The sequence below is a fragment of the Vanessa atalanta genome, chromosome 5 (assembly GCF_905147765.1).
Source record: "Vanessa atalanta chromosome 5, ilVanAtal1.2, whole genome shotgun sequence".
NCBI lineage: Eukaryota > Metazoa > Arthropoda > Insecta > Lepidoptera > Nymphalidae > Vanessa > Vanessa atalanta.
This window is the reverse complement of record NC_061875.1, coordinates 10,316,079-10,333,947: the sequence shown is the minus strand read 5'-3', so window position 1 is coordinate 10,333,947 and position 17,869 is coordinate 10,316,079. Positions and strand designations below refer to the sequence as shown.

Below are 17,869 nucleotides of genomic sequence, written 5' to 3'. Positions count from 1 at the left end.
TTATATCTCATTGTTTAAAAAATAAAACGGGACGGTAAATAAAAAAAATAAATGAAGATGCAATAAGAATAAAAACAATTTATAATACGGCAGGGACAATCTTATTAAATTACCATTTTGTGATCGCCCGTCGTAAAGGATAATTCTCGACGACGTTTCTCTGATATTGGAATACTGGCTTGAAACGTGAGTCGACTGCGATTCAAATTGCAATATACCTATTTTGTTGAAATTAAAATGTGGAATGGAAATGATATGCATGCTGCACGCAACGTTCCATGCATAATTTATTTTTATTTGAATGTACTTTTTCGAGAATGAAATATGTTATAAGAACTGTTATCGTCACAATGATTCGCCTGCTTTTATTTCATTTATTTGGAGAATAGCACAATCTGATTTTTTTCATAAAATTATCTCTATTTCTTGGCGAGTTACTTCATTATTAAAATTCCATACTTCACATAAATAGTCCTAACATTTTTTTTTTATGTTATAGGGGGCAAACGAGCGGGAGGCTCATCTGATGGAAAGTGATTACCACCGCCCATGGACATCTGCAACACCAAGGGGTTTGCAGGTGTGTTGCCGGCCTTTAAGGAATAAGTACGCTCTTTTCTTGAAGGTTCCCAAGTCGTATCGGTTTGGAAAAACCGCCGGCGAAAGCTGGTTCCACAGAGTGGTTGTGCGAGGCAAAAAATGCCTTAAAAATCGTGCTGTTGTGGATTTTAGGACATCTAAGTGGTACGGGTGAAATTTAGAATTTTGACGAGATGTCCGAAGGTGAAATTCAGCTGCCGAGATTAATCCAAACAATTCCTCGGAACATACCCCGTGGAATATTCGGTAGAAGATGCAGAGTGATCCAACATCTCTACGCAGAGCCAAAGGATCGAGCAGATCAGAAAGGGCTTGATCGTCGATAATTCGAAGCCAATTTGGCTTTGCCTTCCAATATCAACGCTAAGTATTCCGATACTAGCTGTGGCGGCTATCGGAATGTTCTCAAATCGTGGAGATACGACGAATGGTGTTTTTTTGGCGGTTAACGCGCAAACTTGCGTCTTTTTGGGGTTGAAATGGACTAGGTTTAGCCGGCTCCTGTTCGAGACTTTGTTTAACGAATACTCGATTTCAGACACAAGTTTTTTCCGGTTTTCTTCGACGTTTTCATGAGAAATATTGGCGCGGTCGGTGTATGAGGTGTCAACGGTACTGTCGTGAATGCGTCTGCAGTGAATGTTCCTGATTTGCAACAAGTCATTGATATGCAGAAGAAACAGAGTGGGTGATAGAACGCAGTCTTGTGGAACACCAGCATTGACGAATTTTTGGTCGCAGCATGCACCGTCGACAACGACCTTGATGCTCCGATCTGCCAAAAAGCTGGTAATCCAATTCCATAATTTCCCGGGAAGCCCATAGGAAGGAAGCTTCGAAAGAAGTGGATGGGAAGTCAGCAGAAGGTCCAACAGGGAAGGTGTATGATCCTCCACATCTGGTTTTCAGTTGTGTCAAATCATATGCTAAAGCGAAGTCGAGAACAGATCTACCCGCATGATCGGTAGTGCGTGATCTAAGCCATTCGGCATGGTGGACATTAAAATCGCCAAGAACTACGATCTCTGCGGATGAGATCTGCTGCAGCACGGAATTTGAAACCATTTGGACGTGCTCGACGAGTGTCGAGCCAAGTCAGACCTTAGGCAACAATATATTATCCCAAGTTATAAGATGAAATGATATTTTATGTAGTTATAAATAAATTTTAGAAAGGACTATTTAACTTGGCACAAATTTAGATCTCACTTCTTTTGTCGTTGAAGACAACAACCAAGGTATATATCATAATATTTAACTTGGCTCTCATTTTTACATTTATGTTTTTGATGGGATACAAATATTTGGAACCGGCATTCCATCCTTGGAGTAGCATCAGCAAGTATCTGGACCCACACAACCGGGAAACTGCAGCCGTCCACGCTAAATATTTCAGCTTTAAATTTCTAGTCCTAATAGGTACGGTATAAAAAAAATCTCCTCCTGGAGGTTCAAAATCCTGCTTACTATAAATGACGATTTCACCGATAATCTTTTCAATGGGTCAAAAATCTGAAACGATGCAAAATGATATCCTGTTTGGACATCACAGGATAATACAGCAAACGAATAGATAATAAAATCTAATTATAATAATTATTTCACTAAACCCTTAAAATAAATGTAATTTATTTTATTATTTAAATTTTAAGAAAATGCCAAATCGAAGTGTTGAGTTAGCAACACTAATATATTGGAAGTAGGAAATGGGTTAACGGCACGGAACCAAGCGGATTGACACTTTTTTGAGGTCTTAGATAATTATTAAAAAGTTAAAATTATAAATATAATTTTAATGTAACAGTACAAATCAAATAATATTCGTTAATATAATATTTTTCAATTATAGTAATAAGCAATTACATATGCATGTTTTCCTCAAATTTACAATAATAATGATGATTGATTTTCGGTTACTGGGCGAACAGCAATTCCCATAATTATGCTATTATTATTTATTTATATTAAATACTGGTTGTCGCTCGCGGCTTTTCTCGCCTTTTAGGAGTTGCTCGTCAGGTAATCGGCATAAAAAGTAGTCTACGTCCTACCTTAGAGTTCAAGCTTGCTTCATAGTGATTGAGCAACAGACAGTCAGTGCTACTATCGCTTTTGTAATAATACTATTAATTATTAATAATAGTATAGATAAAGACGTATTTCTGTTTGAGATCCATAGAATTTGACGCTAAAGATTTGCACATATTGTGTGTTAACACGAGATAGATTTATACTCACACACATTTATATATCTATTATATATCAGTACGATATCTTTTAGATTTTCTGTTAGTATATATTAATGAATAATATATATTTTATGTATACGATATAGCTATAGCTACGACAGCTTTAAAAGATAACAAAATCCACTTAACGCATAAATTCTTGTAAATAACGAGTTACTCAAATTATTAATTAGTTTACAAAATGTAGTTTAAAACCTGCCAAATAAACAAAGTACCGAAAGCAATATTAATGAGAGTTTGGTATTGATCAATTAAATTTAATATCGTACACTCGCCGCCCAGAACAATTTGACGCAATTATTATCGGGAGCTTAAAATTAATAGCATTAACATTTTCAAGGAATCTATTAAGATTGTAATACTGGATTTAGCAAATCCTTATTAATAACGAAATAGTCCAGTGGTTAAAATACATGAATTTTAACCGAAGACTACGAGTTTGAATCCGGGTGGGCACTACACCGAGTATTCATGTGTTTCAACTGAGTTTTCAATTCAAGAATTGATAACATAGTTGGCAAAAAGTTTCATAACGTATTCGGTGATGCAGTAAAACATCCAACGGATTGTGTTTTATGGACTAAAATCTGTTACATATGCATCTACCAGCACACTTTGGACGGACACAAACATTAACTAAATTAAACACACTTTTAACGTGGCGGCAAAAATCTAAGTGCAGCAGTGGGCTCTAAAAATTTCGTAAAAGTCCAAGTTAATTTATTTCATAGACATTTCCTACACCTCGTCATCGGTACACGTAGCATTTTATCCAACCAAGAACTAATAAAAAGATTTATAAACATTGATGTCTGTATAATACATTTAAATATATTCATCGAGTGAGTTTAGATATGGATTCAATCCCCCAGGTGTCTGAAACGACTTTTCCGTTATGCAGAAAATAATTGGAAAATCGTGAGTTTCATTTTAAACATTATAAAGAATACAATCCATCCATGACGTAAATCGCCTGAGTTTGGGTCAAAATTGTAATTTTAATCGGAGCGATTTACATGTAGATCCGAAGTTAGTTTTACCGACCCTAATGTATCAATTACTAAAACAGATTTAGAACTTATTGCTGTTATAATAATTTTTATGCTATTGAAGTTGGTTTTTTTGCTAAAAAACTAAAGCTTATTAAAGCTGAAAGGTTTATTTGGTTATGTTTTTAAATAGATGTATTTGCTTCATCGTATGTATATGGATAAAAATGGACCGTAGGGATAATTGATCTAGTATATATAGACGATTTATGGATAGACAAATATTCATTGAAATGTTAGTATACGGTGTCTGAGGAAATTAAAATACATTTATGTAAAACCACTTTAATCACGACATTTGAGAAAACATTTCACTAGACGTTTCCTTATCAACGTCAAGTCTTTCTTATCGCTGGTTGGGTATGTTGATTCCATCGAAACTGGCAATACAGTATAGTGTATACATAGATGTCTCGCAGTGAGGTATGTAATTTGAAATTTAAATTAATCTTGTAAAATGTCAAATACGTACAAGAAGCGTTGAACAAAATTAATTTTATCATAAATATCTCAGATGGTATTTAAAACCTTCATTTGCCTAAAATGTTGTTGTAAGTTTCTCTTACAAGCGTTATATTTTATTTTATTTGTTCTGTTAAATGCTGTTAGTTATATTTGATGGATTACTGTTTTTGCGCAAAGTGATTGCTATCTGACCTACTCTTCTCATACGGTCGCGGTCACATATTTGATTCGAAGTATTATATTATTTACCAATTCTATCTATTACGGGTTTTTGTTGTATTCATAAATAAAATGTATTTATGGTATATTCAAATGTTAGTAAGATTAATTTTCCCAAAAGATGTATTAAAATTCCATAATTATTTTATGTTTTTATCGAATCTATTAATGCAGCTGCTTTAAAAAGCTATTGAGTACTATAGTATAAAAGTGCGCCCAACTCAGTTCACGCGACAGAAATGAACCCTAGTTGCGCCAAAATACGTGCCATTTACATTATACGTGCCAATCACATGTCTGGTTTAATGGACAAATACGTCTAATTTTTGAATACGAGTAGTTTATAAGGTTCAAGTATACCTACATATTGTTGTTGTAGACATGACCTATAAGTTTTTCTATAACACGGACAAAGTCACTGCGTAATATAAATAGGGGATCTAGTTTCTTAATTAAATGTACGTCGGATGTACGAGCGTACGTCCTTGCTTTCGCGTTAAGTATATGCGTATTACTTGTTAATTTTTCCTTTGTTTATTTAGCTTTGTATAGGAATTACTCTTTAGTTTAATTAAGAAAATTATGTATCTATATTATTAAAAAAACTATTTTATTAGATGTTTTAACTACATAATATGTTTCAGAAACACGTCAATCCGTCCTTCTGTCTGCTGATAAAATGTAAGTGAAATAAAAATAACTAATAATACTGATATAATTTGTATAATATATTCTTAAAGTAAAACTTGTATTCATTATAATTCAATTATTGTTATTAAAGATTCACATGTATTCATATTGGACGATGACGCTCCTCACTCTATTTCAAAATCGCTACAGTGCGATTGTGCAATATTAGCTGCTAGAGTGTAGGTTCCATTGCTACGCCTAGAGTGCATTTGTGGGCACAGGTACACTAAATTAGATGACAGAAGGGATTTATATTCAACTGGAAATATGCTCTACATATTCGCAATTTCAAATAACGATGATATTTTTTCAAAGAACAATATTTTGTATTAATATTTACTAATAATATTCATTTTTAAATAAAAGTATGAAAATATCTTATAAGAATTGCATTTCTAATGTCCTGGATGTGGACTTGGTTTTTTTCGGACAAGAGTTATTGTAAGTGTTATTATCCAAGGCTTATTCTGCATTTTTGAAAAAATTATGTTTATGTTTATCATTTAACGATATAAGATAATTAAAAATAATAATTATTATTATAGAACGAAAACTAATAATTAGAGCAACTTTCCCGTTGACTCATTATCTACGACAACGTGAATTAAACTACTCATGTACACTGAGCCGTCGTTGACTTGCGACTCACGCTTGAATTGAGCTTCCCGCAATCTCTCGCTCTGGCGAAAAATAGTAGGGAGCGTCTTCGTGGATTAAACTGATGCTATCAATTCTTTTATCAATTAAATAAATGTACGCGAGTACACTTTTACAGTTCTGTCAAATCTATCGTATAAGTTGAATAGAAAAAGTGACTTCGTATCATGCAATCATCACATAATACATTATTATCAAACATCGTGCAGACTAGTGTATTTATTTTATTTTTATAAGGCAGTTTTTTGTTACTAATCCGGTCTAAAAATAAATAAACCTATAAATAATGTTGGTGTCAATTATATCCGGTGTATAGTTTAAACATCGGAAAAAAAATTAATAAGCTATCAGACGTATAATTTACTCGAATGTTAATATACCTATCCACAACACATGAAACAAATTTTTCAAGTTAATTTAATGCAAGTTTTAACGTCATATACGTCGTTGACCTTGCTCGATTGGGCGTTACCGATAAACATGCCGAGCGGAAATCTCATACCTTGACACACACAGGCACAGGTTTGAGATTTCTGCTTGTAAAAATTTGCGAAGCAAAATTTCACAAGTCCGTTGAGTGCATCGTTTCGTCCCGCATGATTTATTAGCGCAAATTACGCTTAATGCGATTACGTTAAAAAAAAAAATTACGTATTCTGTAAAAATAAGCCAATGATTTCCTTTGACTTTTTATTGCGACTTAAATAAAAAAATATATTGTGATAGAAAGCATAACAAAATAAAGCGAATATCATATAACAAATTTATCCGTTAACAATTACAGGGTAACAAGAAATCAGTGTAACTCAAATAAAGCCATTACATGTACTCGTATTTACCCCGTATAACGCCTTGAGACAACGGATTTACGTTTGTTAATTAAATATACGGTAGGATGAGAGAGCAGCTGTTAATATAGTGCGCTCACAAAGAAGTTGCGTGCGTCAGAATCTAGAACAAGGCTTAGGGTTGTTAGGAAGGAAGGTTTGTGTTTTGTTACATCGACTAAAAAACTGTTAACATCGTTAGATTATTATCTATCCCGCGAGATTGTAAACTGTTGAAAGATTCTAAACGGTGATTCAACTTATTATAGAGCGTATATAATTTCGATAGTTTAATCTACTGAAAAATAATGCGTTAAATTGTAAACAGTTTGTTAAGGTTCACAACTGTAAGGTGAAATAAACATATAAATACTCAAACCGTAAAATAAAATGGTTTTTATTATAACTGTGATAGATCTCGGTGTTTGCTGAGACTAGGCGCGCGTTGAAAGGTAAAAGATTTAACGTTCTTCATTTATATTTCTAATGCCTTATCTAGGTCCCAGACTACTTTAACATATAATAAAATTACTATTGGCTCAGTTATGTAGCCGTGATGAGATAAATAAGTATCAATATGAAAATATAAACTTCAAAGCATAATTCAAGAACAAGCTAAATAATATTAAAGCTGATATGAATAAACAGAAGTTTGCGTAAAATTGTAGGCGTTAAGTCGTATGCGAGTCTATAAAACATTATAGTAATCTAAAAATGTTAAGGAATGTTTGTTTGATAAATATTATTATAAAATCCACTCTCAGAGCAAAGCACACGATGGGAATGAAACACGATATCGCCTTTCCAATAATAAATGGTATACAACAATTATTGTTGAAATAAATAATACCATTGAATTTATTTCGACGGATGTTCTCAAGATATTTATTTACGAGCCGGTAGTTCATTTTGATTGAATAACCATTAAAATGCATCTACATAGAATAACGTATTTGAATTTGAATCAAAGGTAAATACTCTGATAATAATTATAATAGGATCGCGTTATTGTATTAAAACATATTAAATAACGACTGTCGATATTTTAAATAGTAAAATAATATAATAAAAATTATACATATAATTATATTGAGTTATTAACTAACTACCGCGTCAATATGAAAACGTATACTTGTTTATTTAAATGAATGATAAATAAATCCCTAAATGAAATTACATAATCTCTAATGTAAAATGGGAACATTCGATTCGATCGTACTTTAATCCTTTCCGAGGATTGGGTTGAATGTATGGCTTAATTTTAATTGAGAGAAAAACAGAAATCTTAAAAACCACGGGATAAAAAATCTTTGCGATATAAATTACAGAATCAATGTTTATCTGAACTTACCTTTGAAAGTATGCACTTTCGAATTAGACATCACGTGCCATAGCTGCGGGTCACCAGCAGATGGTGCCAGTACCAAGTGCTGCCCTGATGGTGCAAGTTGTAGTAACCGGACTCCAGCTCCCGGAGTTGAACCACCCACTGATACTACTCGAACCGTTGATGCTATTGGTGGATGTAGCCTGTTAAGAAAAGAAGTTCGATATCAGACGTGTAATTTATAAAAACTTTAATTTATTTCATGGAAAGTTCTTGCATTATTACTCTAACGTCCAAGCGTTTTAACTGCAAACGGCAAACATTTGTGGTAACAAAAGGACTGGTTCATTGTTCGCCTAGAGAATGCGATTCAACGAGGAAATTCGCTAGCATCCTTGCTAAAATTTCAGGGGGTCATAATTTGTATATATATTCTTTTGTTTGATTCTCCGAATCCTTATAAAATATAGCCTTATATTGGAAATTGTAAATGTCGAGTATGGAAACTGTATTATAGCGACCGGAGAGAAGTCAATATGTAAGTTAGTACGTGTTGTAATATAAGTGATGAATGAGAGAAAAATTTCTCACCCATAACACATTGAATAAGGCAAGCGAAAGCGAATGGCGATGAATTATTTATTGGAAATTGTATACGTGGAGATGCGTTGTGAATTTATTATTATATTTCTAAATAATATATAACACACAAATTGATAGGCATTTGTTTTGACAATAATAACGGAATATGCTGGTATTACAACAGAAGAAACCTGTTTATCCAATTACGGATTAAAGGGCCAACAAAAACACACATCCCATTGATTCCTATCCTCGATATACGTCGAGACCCTATAAACGTCCATATAACGATCAAAGCAATTTACTTAAACGATCCTCACCTTGTGCCGTCGATGAGGTCGAGAAAGTTAATGAGAGAGATAAACAAAGCGATTAGCGGGTTAATTGCAGTTCCAATCTACATCGACAAGCCCCTAATGGATGTGTGACAGGTCGTTACTTAATGTGAGTGAGGTGAGCAGATTTACAGGTTTTATAAGAATTTATCTTTATTTTATATGCAATATATTGTAGAACACATCGCTTGTAAACTTCATTTGTTTTTTGAAACTTTGTATTTTTTGTCACGTGGTAAGGTTTTAGGCGTAGTTTCATTAATGTACATTAGATGGCCATGAAGTCGATGATGGTTGAAACTTAGAAGAGTTAAGCTTACCACTACAGGAAAAAAATCCCTGAAGAAAAAGTCTGGACTAAAACTCAATAGTTACTTTTACGCCCATCGAATTACAAGAATATGTATCTACTGATATAAATTTAAGTAGGTATATATATGGGTATATTGGTATAATATTTTTTTCATTAATCAAATAAAAAAAATATAATTATATTCTTCATTCAAGAAGGCTCATACACGCACTTTTGAATCGTCATATTACAGTGTAGAATTAAATGTAGAGCTATCGCCGGTTCGGGAAGTAGATTATACCGACAAAAAGATACTCAGTAGTTACTTTTTCCCACCATTTTAACAACAGATTATATCAGTAGAATTGATATATGATATACCTAAGCACTATATCTTCTGCGCTGTTTGCTTTTCTCCATCCACCCATTGAAAACGACCGTCGTAACTCAAGTCGGCTAGTAGGACAACATCAGCATGGATATACCAAAATATCTGACATAAAAATTAATTTGCACGAACTAAACGCCTACTATCCTTTATATAATCGTGTATAGAAAACTATAACATGCATAAATGATTACTAAAATTTGTTTTAAATTAATTACATAGCAAATATTAAGCGTCCATAAATATTAAGGGCAAATATCATTTCATTTTCGCTTACCACAATACTAAAACCTGGCTGCAAAAAATGTTAAAATACGGTCCATTTTATGTACAAAAGATGCGGGTCGCAGGTGCGGTAAGGTTTGTTCGGCTGACGGCGCTTGGGTCGTTGGGTTAATACCACAATCACTATAATTATATAATACATATGCCTCTATTATATGGGGACGCTATTCATTCAATATGAAGGCTTTTAGTGGAATAAATCGAAATTGGGACATTCGAAGGTATTCGAAGAAAAATGACGAGAAATAGAAAACTGTTATTAGTATTTCATATTTTTTATGATTTGTATATTTAAAAAAAATACAAATAAGTTATAAATTAATCTTGGAGCTTTTTTATATACTGTATAGCAGTATCAGCAGGATTAAAAAATAGGACGTAACAATTGAGACGCCACGCGGCTACCGCAATCACTATAAAGTAAAACATATGACTGGGGGCTCTATTGATTTATTCCGGGATTTACAATGGCTTACCGAGGGTTGTGGCGATTTGTCCTTTTTTTAAATGCCAATAAATGAAAAAGGGTTATATTTCTTATCAATTGTTACATATTTATTGGTGATATTTCGAGGCAAATGTTCCGTGGAATTCTTTGGATTAAACCCCGCTACTGAATTTTACCTTCGGACATCGCATCAGAATTTGAAGTTTCATCTGCACCTCCTAGATGTCCGAAAATATACAACAGCGCCAATTTTTAAGACATTTTCTGCCTCGCAACTACCACTCTCCAGCTTTTGCCGGAGGGTTTTCTGTTAAAATTTATCAAATTTATTAAAATCAAATTATCCTACATCATGCTTTGTGACGTCACTACAAAATAAATATGGCGTCCGTATTGAGCGTCATACTTCCTATTGTTATGATGAGAAACCATGAGTGGTTGTGCATAACAACATAAATACACTTTCCTTCCATAATAACAAATCAAAACAAAATATGCTTTATTCAAGTAGGCTTTTACAAGCACTTTTGAATCGTCATTTAACAAAACTATATTTATTGGAGCTACCAGCGATTCAATATGTAGATTCTACTGAGAAGAATCGGCAAGAAACACGTTACACGTTTTCAACATTTAAAATACAAAGTTATGTTAGTTGCATACAATTATATATGTATATAATATAATCTGTCTGGAAGTAGTTTTTTAATTTTTTAATATATATATAATATATTAAATTTTAAATACATTATTCTTTGCTTGTTCGGGATTCAATTTGAATTATAAATGCTTGTTTTAGGAGTATATCACGTGCGCCTCATTAAATCAACTTTACGAAGTTGGTTGACATTTGCGAAATTGCGTTACTGCTCCGCTCCGCCAAGCTCGAAGCGTGAAGTTGTATAGCCTTTAAACTTCTTCATAAACGGGCTGTGTAATGCAAATATAAGATGTTTTGAATCAGAGGTAGTACATAATATTTTGTGATAAGGGAATTCAACTAAAACCTTCGGCGTTGTGATAATGTCGAGTTCTAATGAAAAAATTTGATAAATTCTAAAAACTATAATTGGTGGTTGGGTTTTGTGCCCGTCTATTAGGTACCCACTCAACATACATTATTTTGCCAAACAGTAATACTTAGTATTGCTTTTCCTGGCAGGATGAGTTCCCAAAGTTGTTGGATACATTTGTTATATGAGAAATGGGCAGTGGAATTCATCAGGAGACCACTCCAAGTCTTAGTTGAAATGAGTTATTTTTATCACAAGTATGCACATATGACACTCTATAAAGAAATAATACACAATTCTCATAATTATATGAAACAGCAATTCAGTTGGTGAGAAATCGGTCATGGGACAAACAGTTTTACAAGCTATGCGAGACTCGGAAGTGTAACACTAGCTTCCTATAGCCGGTTTTCTTCTGAAAGTTGGTAGAGAGAAAAGTCCAAAAAAAAATTCAATAGCGGACTGCGGATTTGAACTGAAGACCACTTAGCCTTAAGCATCGAGGCAGATATTTATCACTATAACTTTATTCATTTAAATAAAGATGTACATGAATACATTTTTGTTTAGTAATTTAATAAGCCTACTTGGTTGCGTTGGCAACTTTTGCTTGTTTTACGGTATCATTTTATTGTGAAGCACGGATAATTCGTAACAACGAAGAATTTTTAAATGTTCCATGTTGACATTATGGGATCCTAACATTTTTTCATGAGATTTCAATAATTGCTATTTTAATATGTAAAAAAACATCTGACGATCGACAAGTAACCTTGAATATCATAGTCATAACTGTTAACATTTGTATATGTAGACTGTTTACGTTTTACAAGGTAATACTAATTAATCGGTAAAGTTTTGGTCGAATTCACATTATTTATAATCAAACAGAGTGGCATCGAATCCAATTACCCTAAAATCATTCGAGACTATATTTATAAAAATGCAGCCGTCACGATAGTTCCGGTAGATGCCAAACATCGAAATTAACGGTTATTGAAAATATTTTATAATTCAAGAAAACTAATAAATAAATATGGAGAAAAAAACATGAAAAGATAGAGTATTTTTTTTAAATAACAAAATAAATAGATTTTATTATAATAATGTATAGCATTGCAAAGCATACAATAGGGAATAGAGAGCGGCGTCGGAGAGGGTCATGACGGCATATGAGAGCATCATGCCGTTTGCCGAACAAACGAGTCCCTATTACGCGAATGGTGCAACAATAGATATTTTATATCAACAATAATTACTTACAAAACAACAACGACAAACCTCAACTCTATGGTATCGTACACGACATATATCAATAAGGTCATTAACGAAAATGAAATGAGATTTCCTTTAACGTTACCTAGAATAAACTAAATTCATATGATGGACACATAGCAAAAGGACACAGCAACTTATATAAAGAACCTTATTATGCACTATACGACCAATGAAGATGTCGTTCTAAACGTATTCGGTAACACAGATGTTATTATACAAATATCCATACGGTATACTGTACTGTAGTATAATTAAAGGGGAAAAAATACTCACCATCCATTAAGTGGTACCAGCAGCGGCTTGTCGTAGCCATCACACCAAGCCATGGCGGCTGTAACAAGGGTGGCGAGCACGCCGCGCCGCGCCACCGCAGGCCGCAGCCACGCTATTATCTAGATTACAAAACAAACCGCTGCTTTATTTTAGTTAACGGTTTCTCTACCGACAAACTCGATATTGTGTTTTGTAAATATTTAAAGCGTTTATTTACTGATAGCATTAATTATTTCGAACCGTTAAATTATTTTATATAATTGGTTTTGAGGTTTAGTTTATAATACGTATTATAATATAAATTATATACTTATATAAAATACTAAGGACTTAAGATAAATTAATACTAGCAACTTTGCCTGTATGGTTTTCAGTTTGTGACTGTAAGTATACATATATACATACGTATGTATCTCAATAGCACTTATGATGTAGCTTGTTACAATTACCATTATTTAAGACTGTTTTTTATTAGACTGAAATAAAATGTGCTAAGCTATGCTTAGCCTGTGTTACTACAGAAAAAGTAGGTGACTAATGGTGAAAGAATTATTAATATCGTTAAGTAATTACAGAAAACATTTTACAATAAGAATATATATATAATCCCTAAATCCCTAATAAATAAATCCCTAAGTACGTAATTGAAGTAATTGTAGAAGGACGTGGAGTATCTTTGTAACAAACATAGATTTAAACAGTCTTAACGAAATACCTCGTGACATTACTTGATCGAGGTAAATTCAAAGGATTAATGCTGATGGGAAGGGGGATAAATATATTTTAATTAGAACACTAAAAATAAGAAACATTTATAATAAGTGTAACATAAATAAATAAGAATTTATTTTATAGTATAAAATAATTGTTCAATCAATATTACGAATACCTATTATGTGATTCATGTATATATGTCTATTAAACAAATTCGTTGATATCCAGAAATATCTGTTTGTCAGAACTATGTACATACTTATTGCTTAAAAGTAAAAGCCTTAAGACATGAACTTGTTGAATATAATCGCAAGAGAACGTTCAGCAATTAACCGTTGCTTTATTTACATAGCCCTGTCGTCTTAGATCCTGGGTTATCTCGGGCTATTTAAACTTCGAGGGCCCGTAATGCCTTAGTGAAGGACAGATTGGATGAAGTACGATGGCCTAAAATTAGATAAGTTTGTCGATTCGACTAAACAACTTCTCCTTTGGAGAAACGAATGGGTTTTATACGGGAACACACATTCTCGGACTATGTAAGAGCCCAACAATTCTAACAATTGCAGAAAGGTGTGCTTTATAAATTCTAAAGTTACAACTATAACAGTCGTGGTTTACGGAAAGGATCTATATATCGTATGACATGGAAATCAAAGGAGTCAAACTTATTGTTGTTGTGTTATATAAAACGTTTCTTATTATAAATTTATATTGATATTTTATACATCAATTTTATTTCCCCTCCAGTTCAGAGTTAAGGCTTGTGTCAGGAATTAGACAATAGCCGGAACCGACATCGTTGAGCCGTTGCGGCTTAATTAAATATTGGACTAAGAAATACTAAGGAATTATTAAAGCTTATACTTATACTAGTATATAATATAATGCAACATTAAGTAATATATAACTAAGAAAATTTTTGGTATCTTATTAATAACAAAGAATGCTATGTCCATAGTTAATATTTTTTTACTTTAAAATACCAATCTCTTGAATAAATAAATTTATGGACAGTGTTATCCGAGATGATGTCAGAATTCTAACGATAACTCATACATACAAATGAATGTTAGAATAAAGAAACACACACATACATGAACCCTGAAAACAAATCACACTCATTTATTGGGCAGTAATAATACTTCAAATCTTGTATTTAGATCTTTGCATTTGAATAAAAAATAATGGCGAATTCCGAAACGATGTAAGATAATGGAAGGTCAACGGGAAGGTTACCTACATTTATAATTAACGTTCCGTATAAATGTCTTCATAAAATACCCATCACAGGAATTTTATCGTATTTTGTCTTTGAGGCTATAAGCTTGCATTGATTGACAATAAGCTTCCAACTTAATGAATTGGACATAAACGTCTTAAGTTTTAATATTCTTCTTGATTAATATTCTCCTACTTAATTTAATTCTCATTCAAATCAAGATTATGATTAAAACGTAAATTCATATTATTTTATTTCGTTGATGATCATTTTGCAAAACGTAACGCGTTAATTTTATTACAGAAACTTAAACTTTAAATTAAACGATTTGTATGTAATGTAATATAACGTTATAAAAACTATTAAGAAACATAAAGTCCATTAGTGAGTTACACAATTATAATGCTAATATAGTTTTTTTTTTTTTATAATGGGTATCTGGCCCAACCAATGGTGGGCCAATTATCACCACCTATAGACATTGGCGATGTATGATATGTTAAGCATTCCTTACATCGCTAATGCGCCACCAATACCTTGGGATCTAAGATATTGTACCTATAATAGCTTACTTATTATTCAAATCGGAATACATCAATACAATATACCGCTTGGCGGTAGTACATCTAATGAGTGGATGGTACCTATCAAGCCCTAGCTTACAAAGCCCTACCACCAAAATATATGTATCAGCTACAATCAATTAACGGTGACACACATAAATAATCGATACTATATTATAACTAAACATCACATCTTAATACATTAGAACTATTCTGTAAAAACACGCAACTCAAAATAATAGTTCTAAAATTTTTAAAATACACACTTAATAATATAACATTTAAACAAAGAAAAAACGATTCCAAATTAGTCATTAAATCAAACGGAAGAAACTGGAAGAAGTGAAGTGAACAACCGTTTCGTTCGTTTGATCCCATCACAAACAAAAAAATATCTTCCAAATAGGTACATCAAATACGGAGTTTTGAAATAACAAAAACAAAACAAAAACATCGAACCGAATTGATAACCTTCTTTCTTGAAGTTGGTTGAAAATAGCGCATCAACGTAAGTCAGGTCACATTTCACGAATGAGATACGAAGTAAGTTCTTACAGAATAGCTCTGCAGTATCATAAATAATTTTACAACTAGAAAGCAATATTAGAAATTGCTTCTATAAATGTCATAATATCCTCTGTAAATGTCATAATATCACTCCGATAATATAATATACCAAACGGATTATTTCGTGTAAAAGAAGTCTTGCATTTTATTCACTCACTAAACAAATTACAGAAAACCACCTAAAAAAAAAATTCAAGTAAAGAGTAATAAATAAACAGTTACCTGAGCACCTAATTGCATAGGATCTCTAGTGAGAATGTCGCTAGATTTTCTCACAGCGCCGTAAACTAGTTCCACGTCTCTATCCAGGATATAACAACGGACGTGTTCAAGAATACAACGTAGGTAGGATATCGTTACTGTTTGCACCTGTTGAATAATTTACATTTATTATACTGTGCAATGCGACTTTGCGCGAAGATTATTCAAGTTCAAACCAAGTATTTTTTTTATTATATCACAATCTATAATATCCCACTTTAGGGCTAAGAATCTCTTTCCTCTATCTAGCTTATGCGTACATGTTTTAAAACAAAGATAAGGTATGTATAACAAAATTGAAGTGCCAATTATTATTGATATATTAGACAACATATTTCATATAAATTTAAATTGTTTTACAATTTATCATTTGAATCAACACTTAAGAACATATAAGCGACTACAAATCACATGTGACCAAAAAATCATTCACTTCGCAACGGGCGGTCAGATAACAGGCTATGACGATAAAATTTTGCCCATGTCAGTTAAAATTACCTAAAATTGAACCTTTAAGACGTGGTCCAATTTTTGATCTGTATATCACAATAAAATTACGACTCAAACCAATTATATCATTTATGATATACGTATATGTATTAGCTTGTTATATAAATGTTAATAAAGAAGTTACGAAATACTTACAGCGGCAAGTAAGAAGTCAAAATTACAGACAGTCAGGTCCTTTAATTTGGAAAAGTCACCGGCGAGTAGAAGATGCAACCAAGACTCTTCCACGTGTCGCTGCGTGAATGCCGCCGCCGTTCTGCTAGCGGAATGGAAAGGCGTGGAGTCCAGAAGAGCATCGTCGTCTACGCAACCTGTTTAGGTAAGAAGGTTGGATTTAAAAACGATTCAAAGTTTATATTTGATCAAACAAAAAAAAACATTTTGTATTTTAGCACACTAACTGATTATTTAAGCAAATAAGAAGACGTTATATGATCTGTTAATGTATTTACGTCTTAATATCAGATATTCGATCCAAAAAAAAGGATAAATAAATAAAAGAGCTCTTTTTTTTTACAAAAAAATAATTCTTATTTTTATGAAAAAAAACTATCCAAAGTGCTACGTAAAAAGAAAATGTAAAGTAGAATTCCGATTTAAGCGAATTCGACTTACGCACATTCTCGTCGGTACCACTTCCCGCGTTACTTTTAATATACCATATTTATTCAGAGTTCTAAACGTACCGACTGCGAATAGATGTCGCTGGGAATGAGAGTTGAACTTGCCGGGTTCCTGAGTTTCCGAAGTGTCAGTGTCATCGGCGTCGTTCAGGAAGTTGGCGAAGTGCAGCGCGGCGAGGTCGGAATGCGCGTCGCGCAGCGCGCTTTGCACGCGCACGTAGCGGCGCCGAGCTCGCGCACTCGCCGCAGCCGCTCGCCATCGCACCGTGCTCCTACCCGACACCACGGTCTCCGATATTACTGACTCTATTAATTGGAAGTAAATAAATCAGTTACAGTTAAGTTATTTGACTTTTTTACAATTACTTTAGGGAGGTAGGAGTACAACACCCATATAACACCTACCAATAAATATATCAAATTACCATTCAC

At 33.0% G+C, this 17,869-nt stretch overlaps 1 protein-coding gene across 2 annotated transcripts in view; it reads right to left on the bottom strand.

The window, feature by feature from the left end:
- The window catches only part of LOC125063882 (protein qui-1), a 103,779-nt gene that overhangs the window by 19,567 nt on the left and 66,343 nt on the right, over nt 1-17,869 (bottom strand). The window contains exons 11-15 of one of the 2 annotated variants that reach the window (XM_047670561.1): nt 17,501-17,743; nt 16,950-17,125; nt 16,266-16,412; nt 12,978-13,096; nt 8,108-8,286 (exon numbers count right to left, since the gene is read on the bottom strand). In XM_047670561.1, coding sequence (XP_047526517.1) covers nt 8,108-8,286; nt 12,978-13,096; nt 16,266-16,412; nt 16,950-17,125; nt 17,501-17,743 — 864 coding nt within the window. The remainder of the gene's footprint in view (nt 1-8,107; nt 8,287-12,977; nt 13,097-16,265; nt 16,413-16,949; nt 17,126-17,500; nt 17,744-17,869) is intronic. The other variant, XM_047670562.1, reaches the window with a different exon arrangement.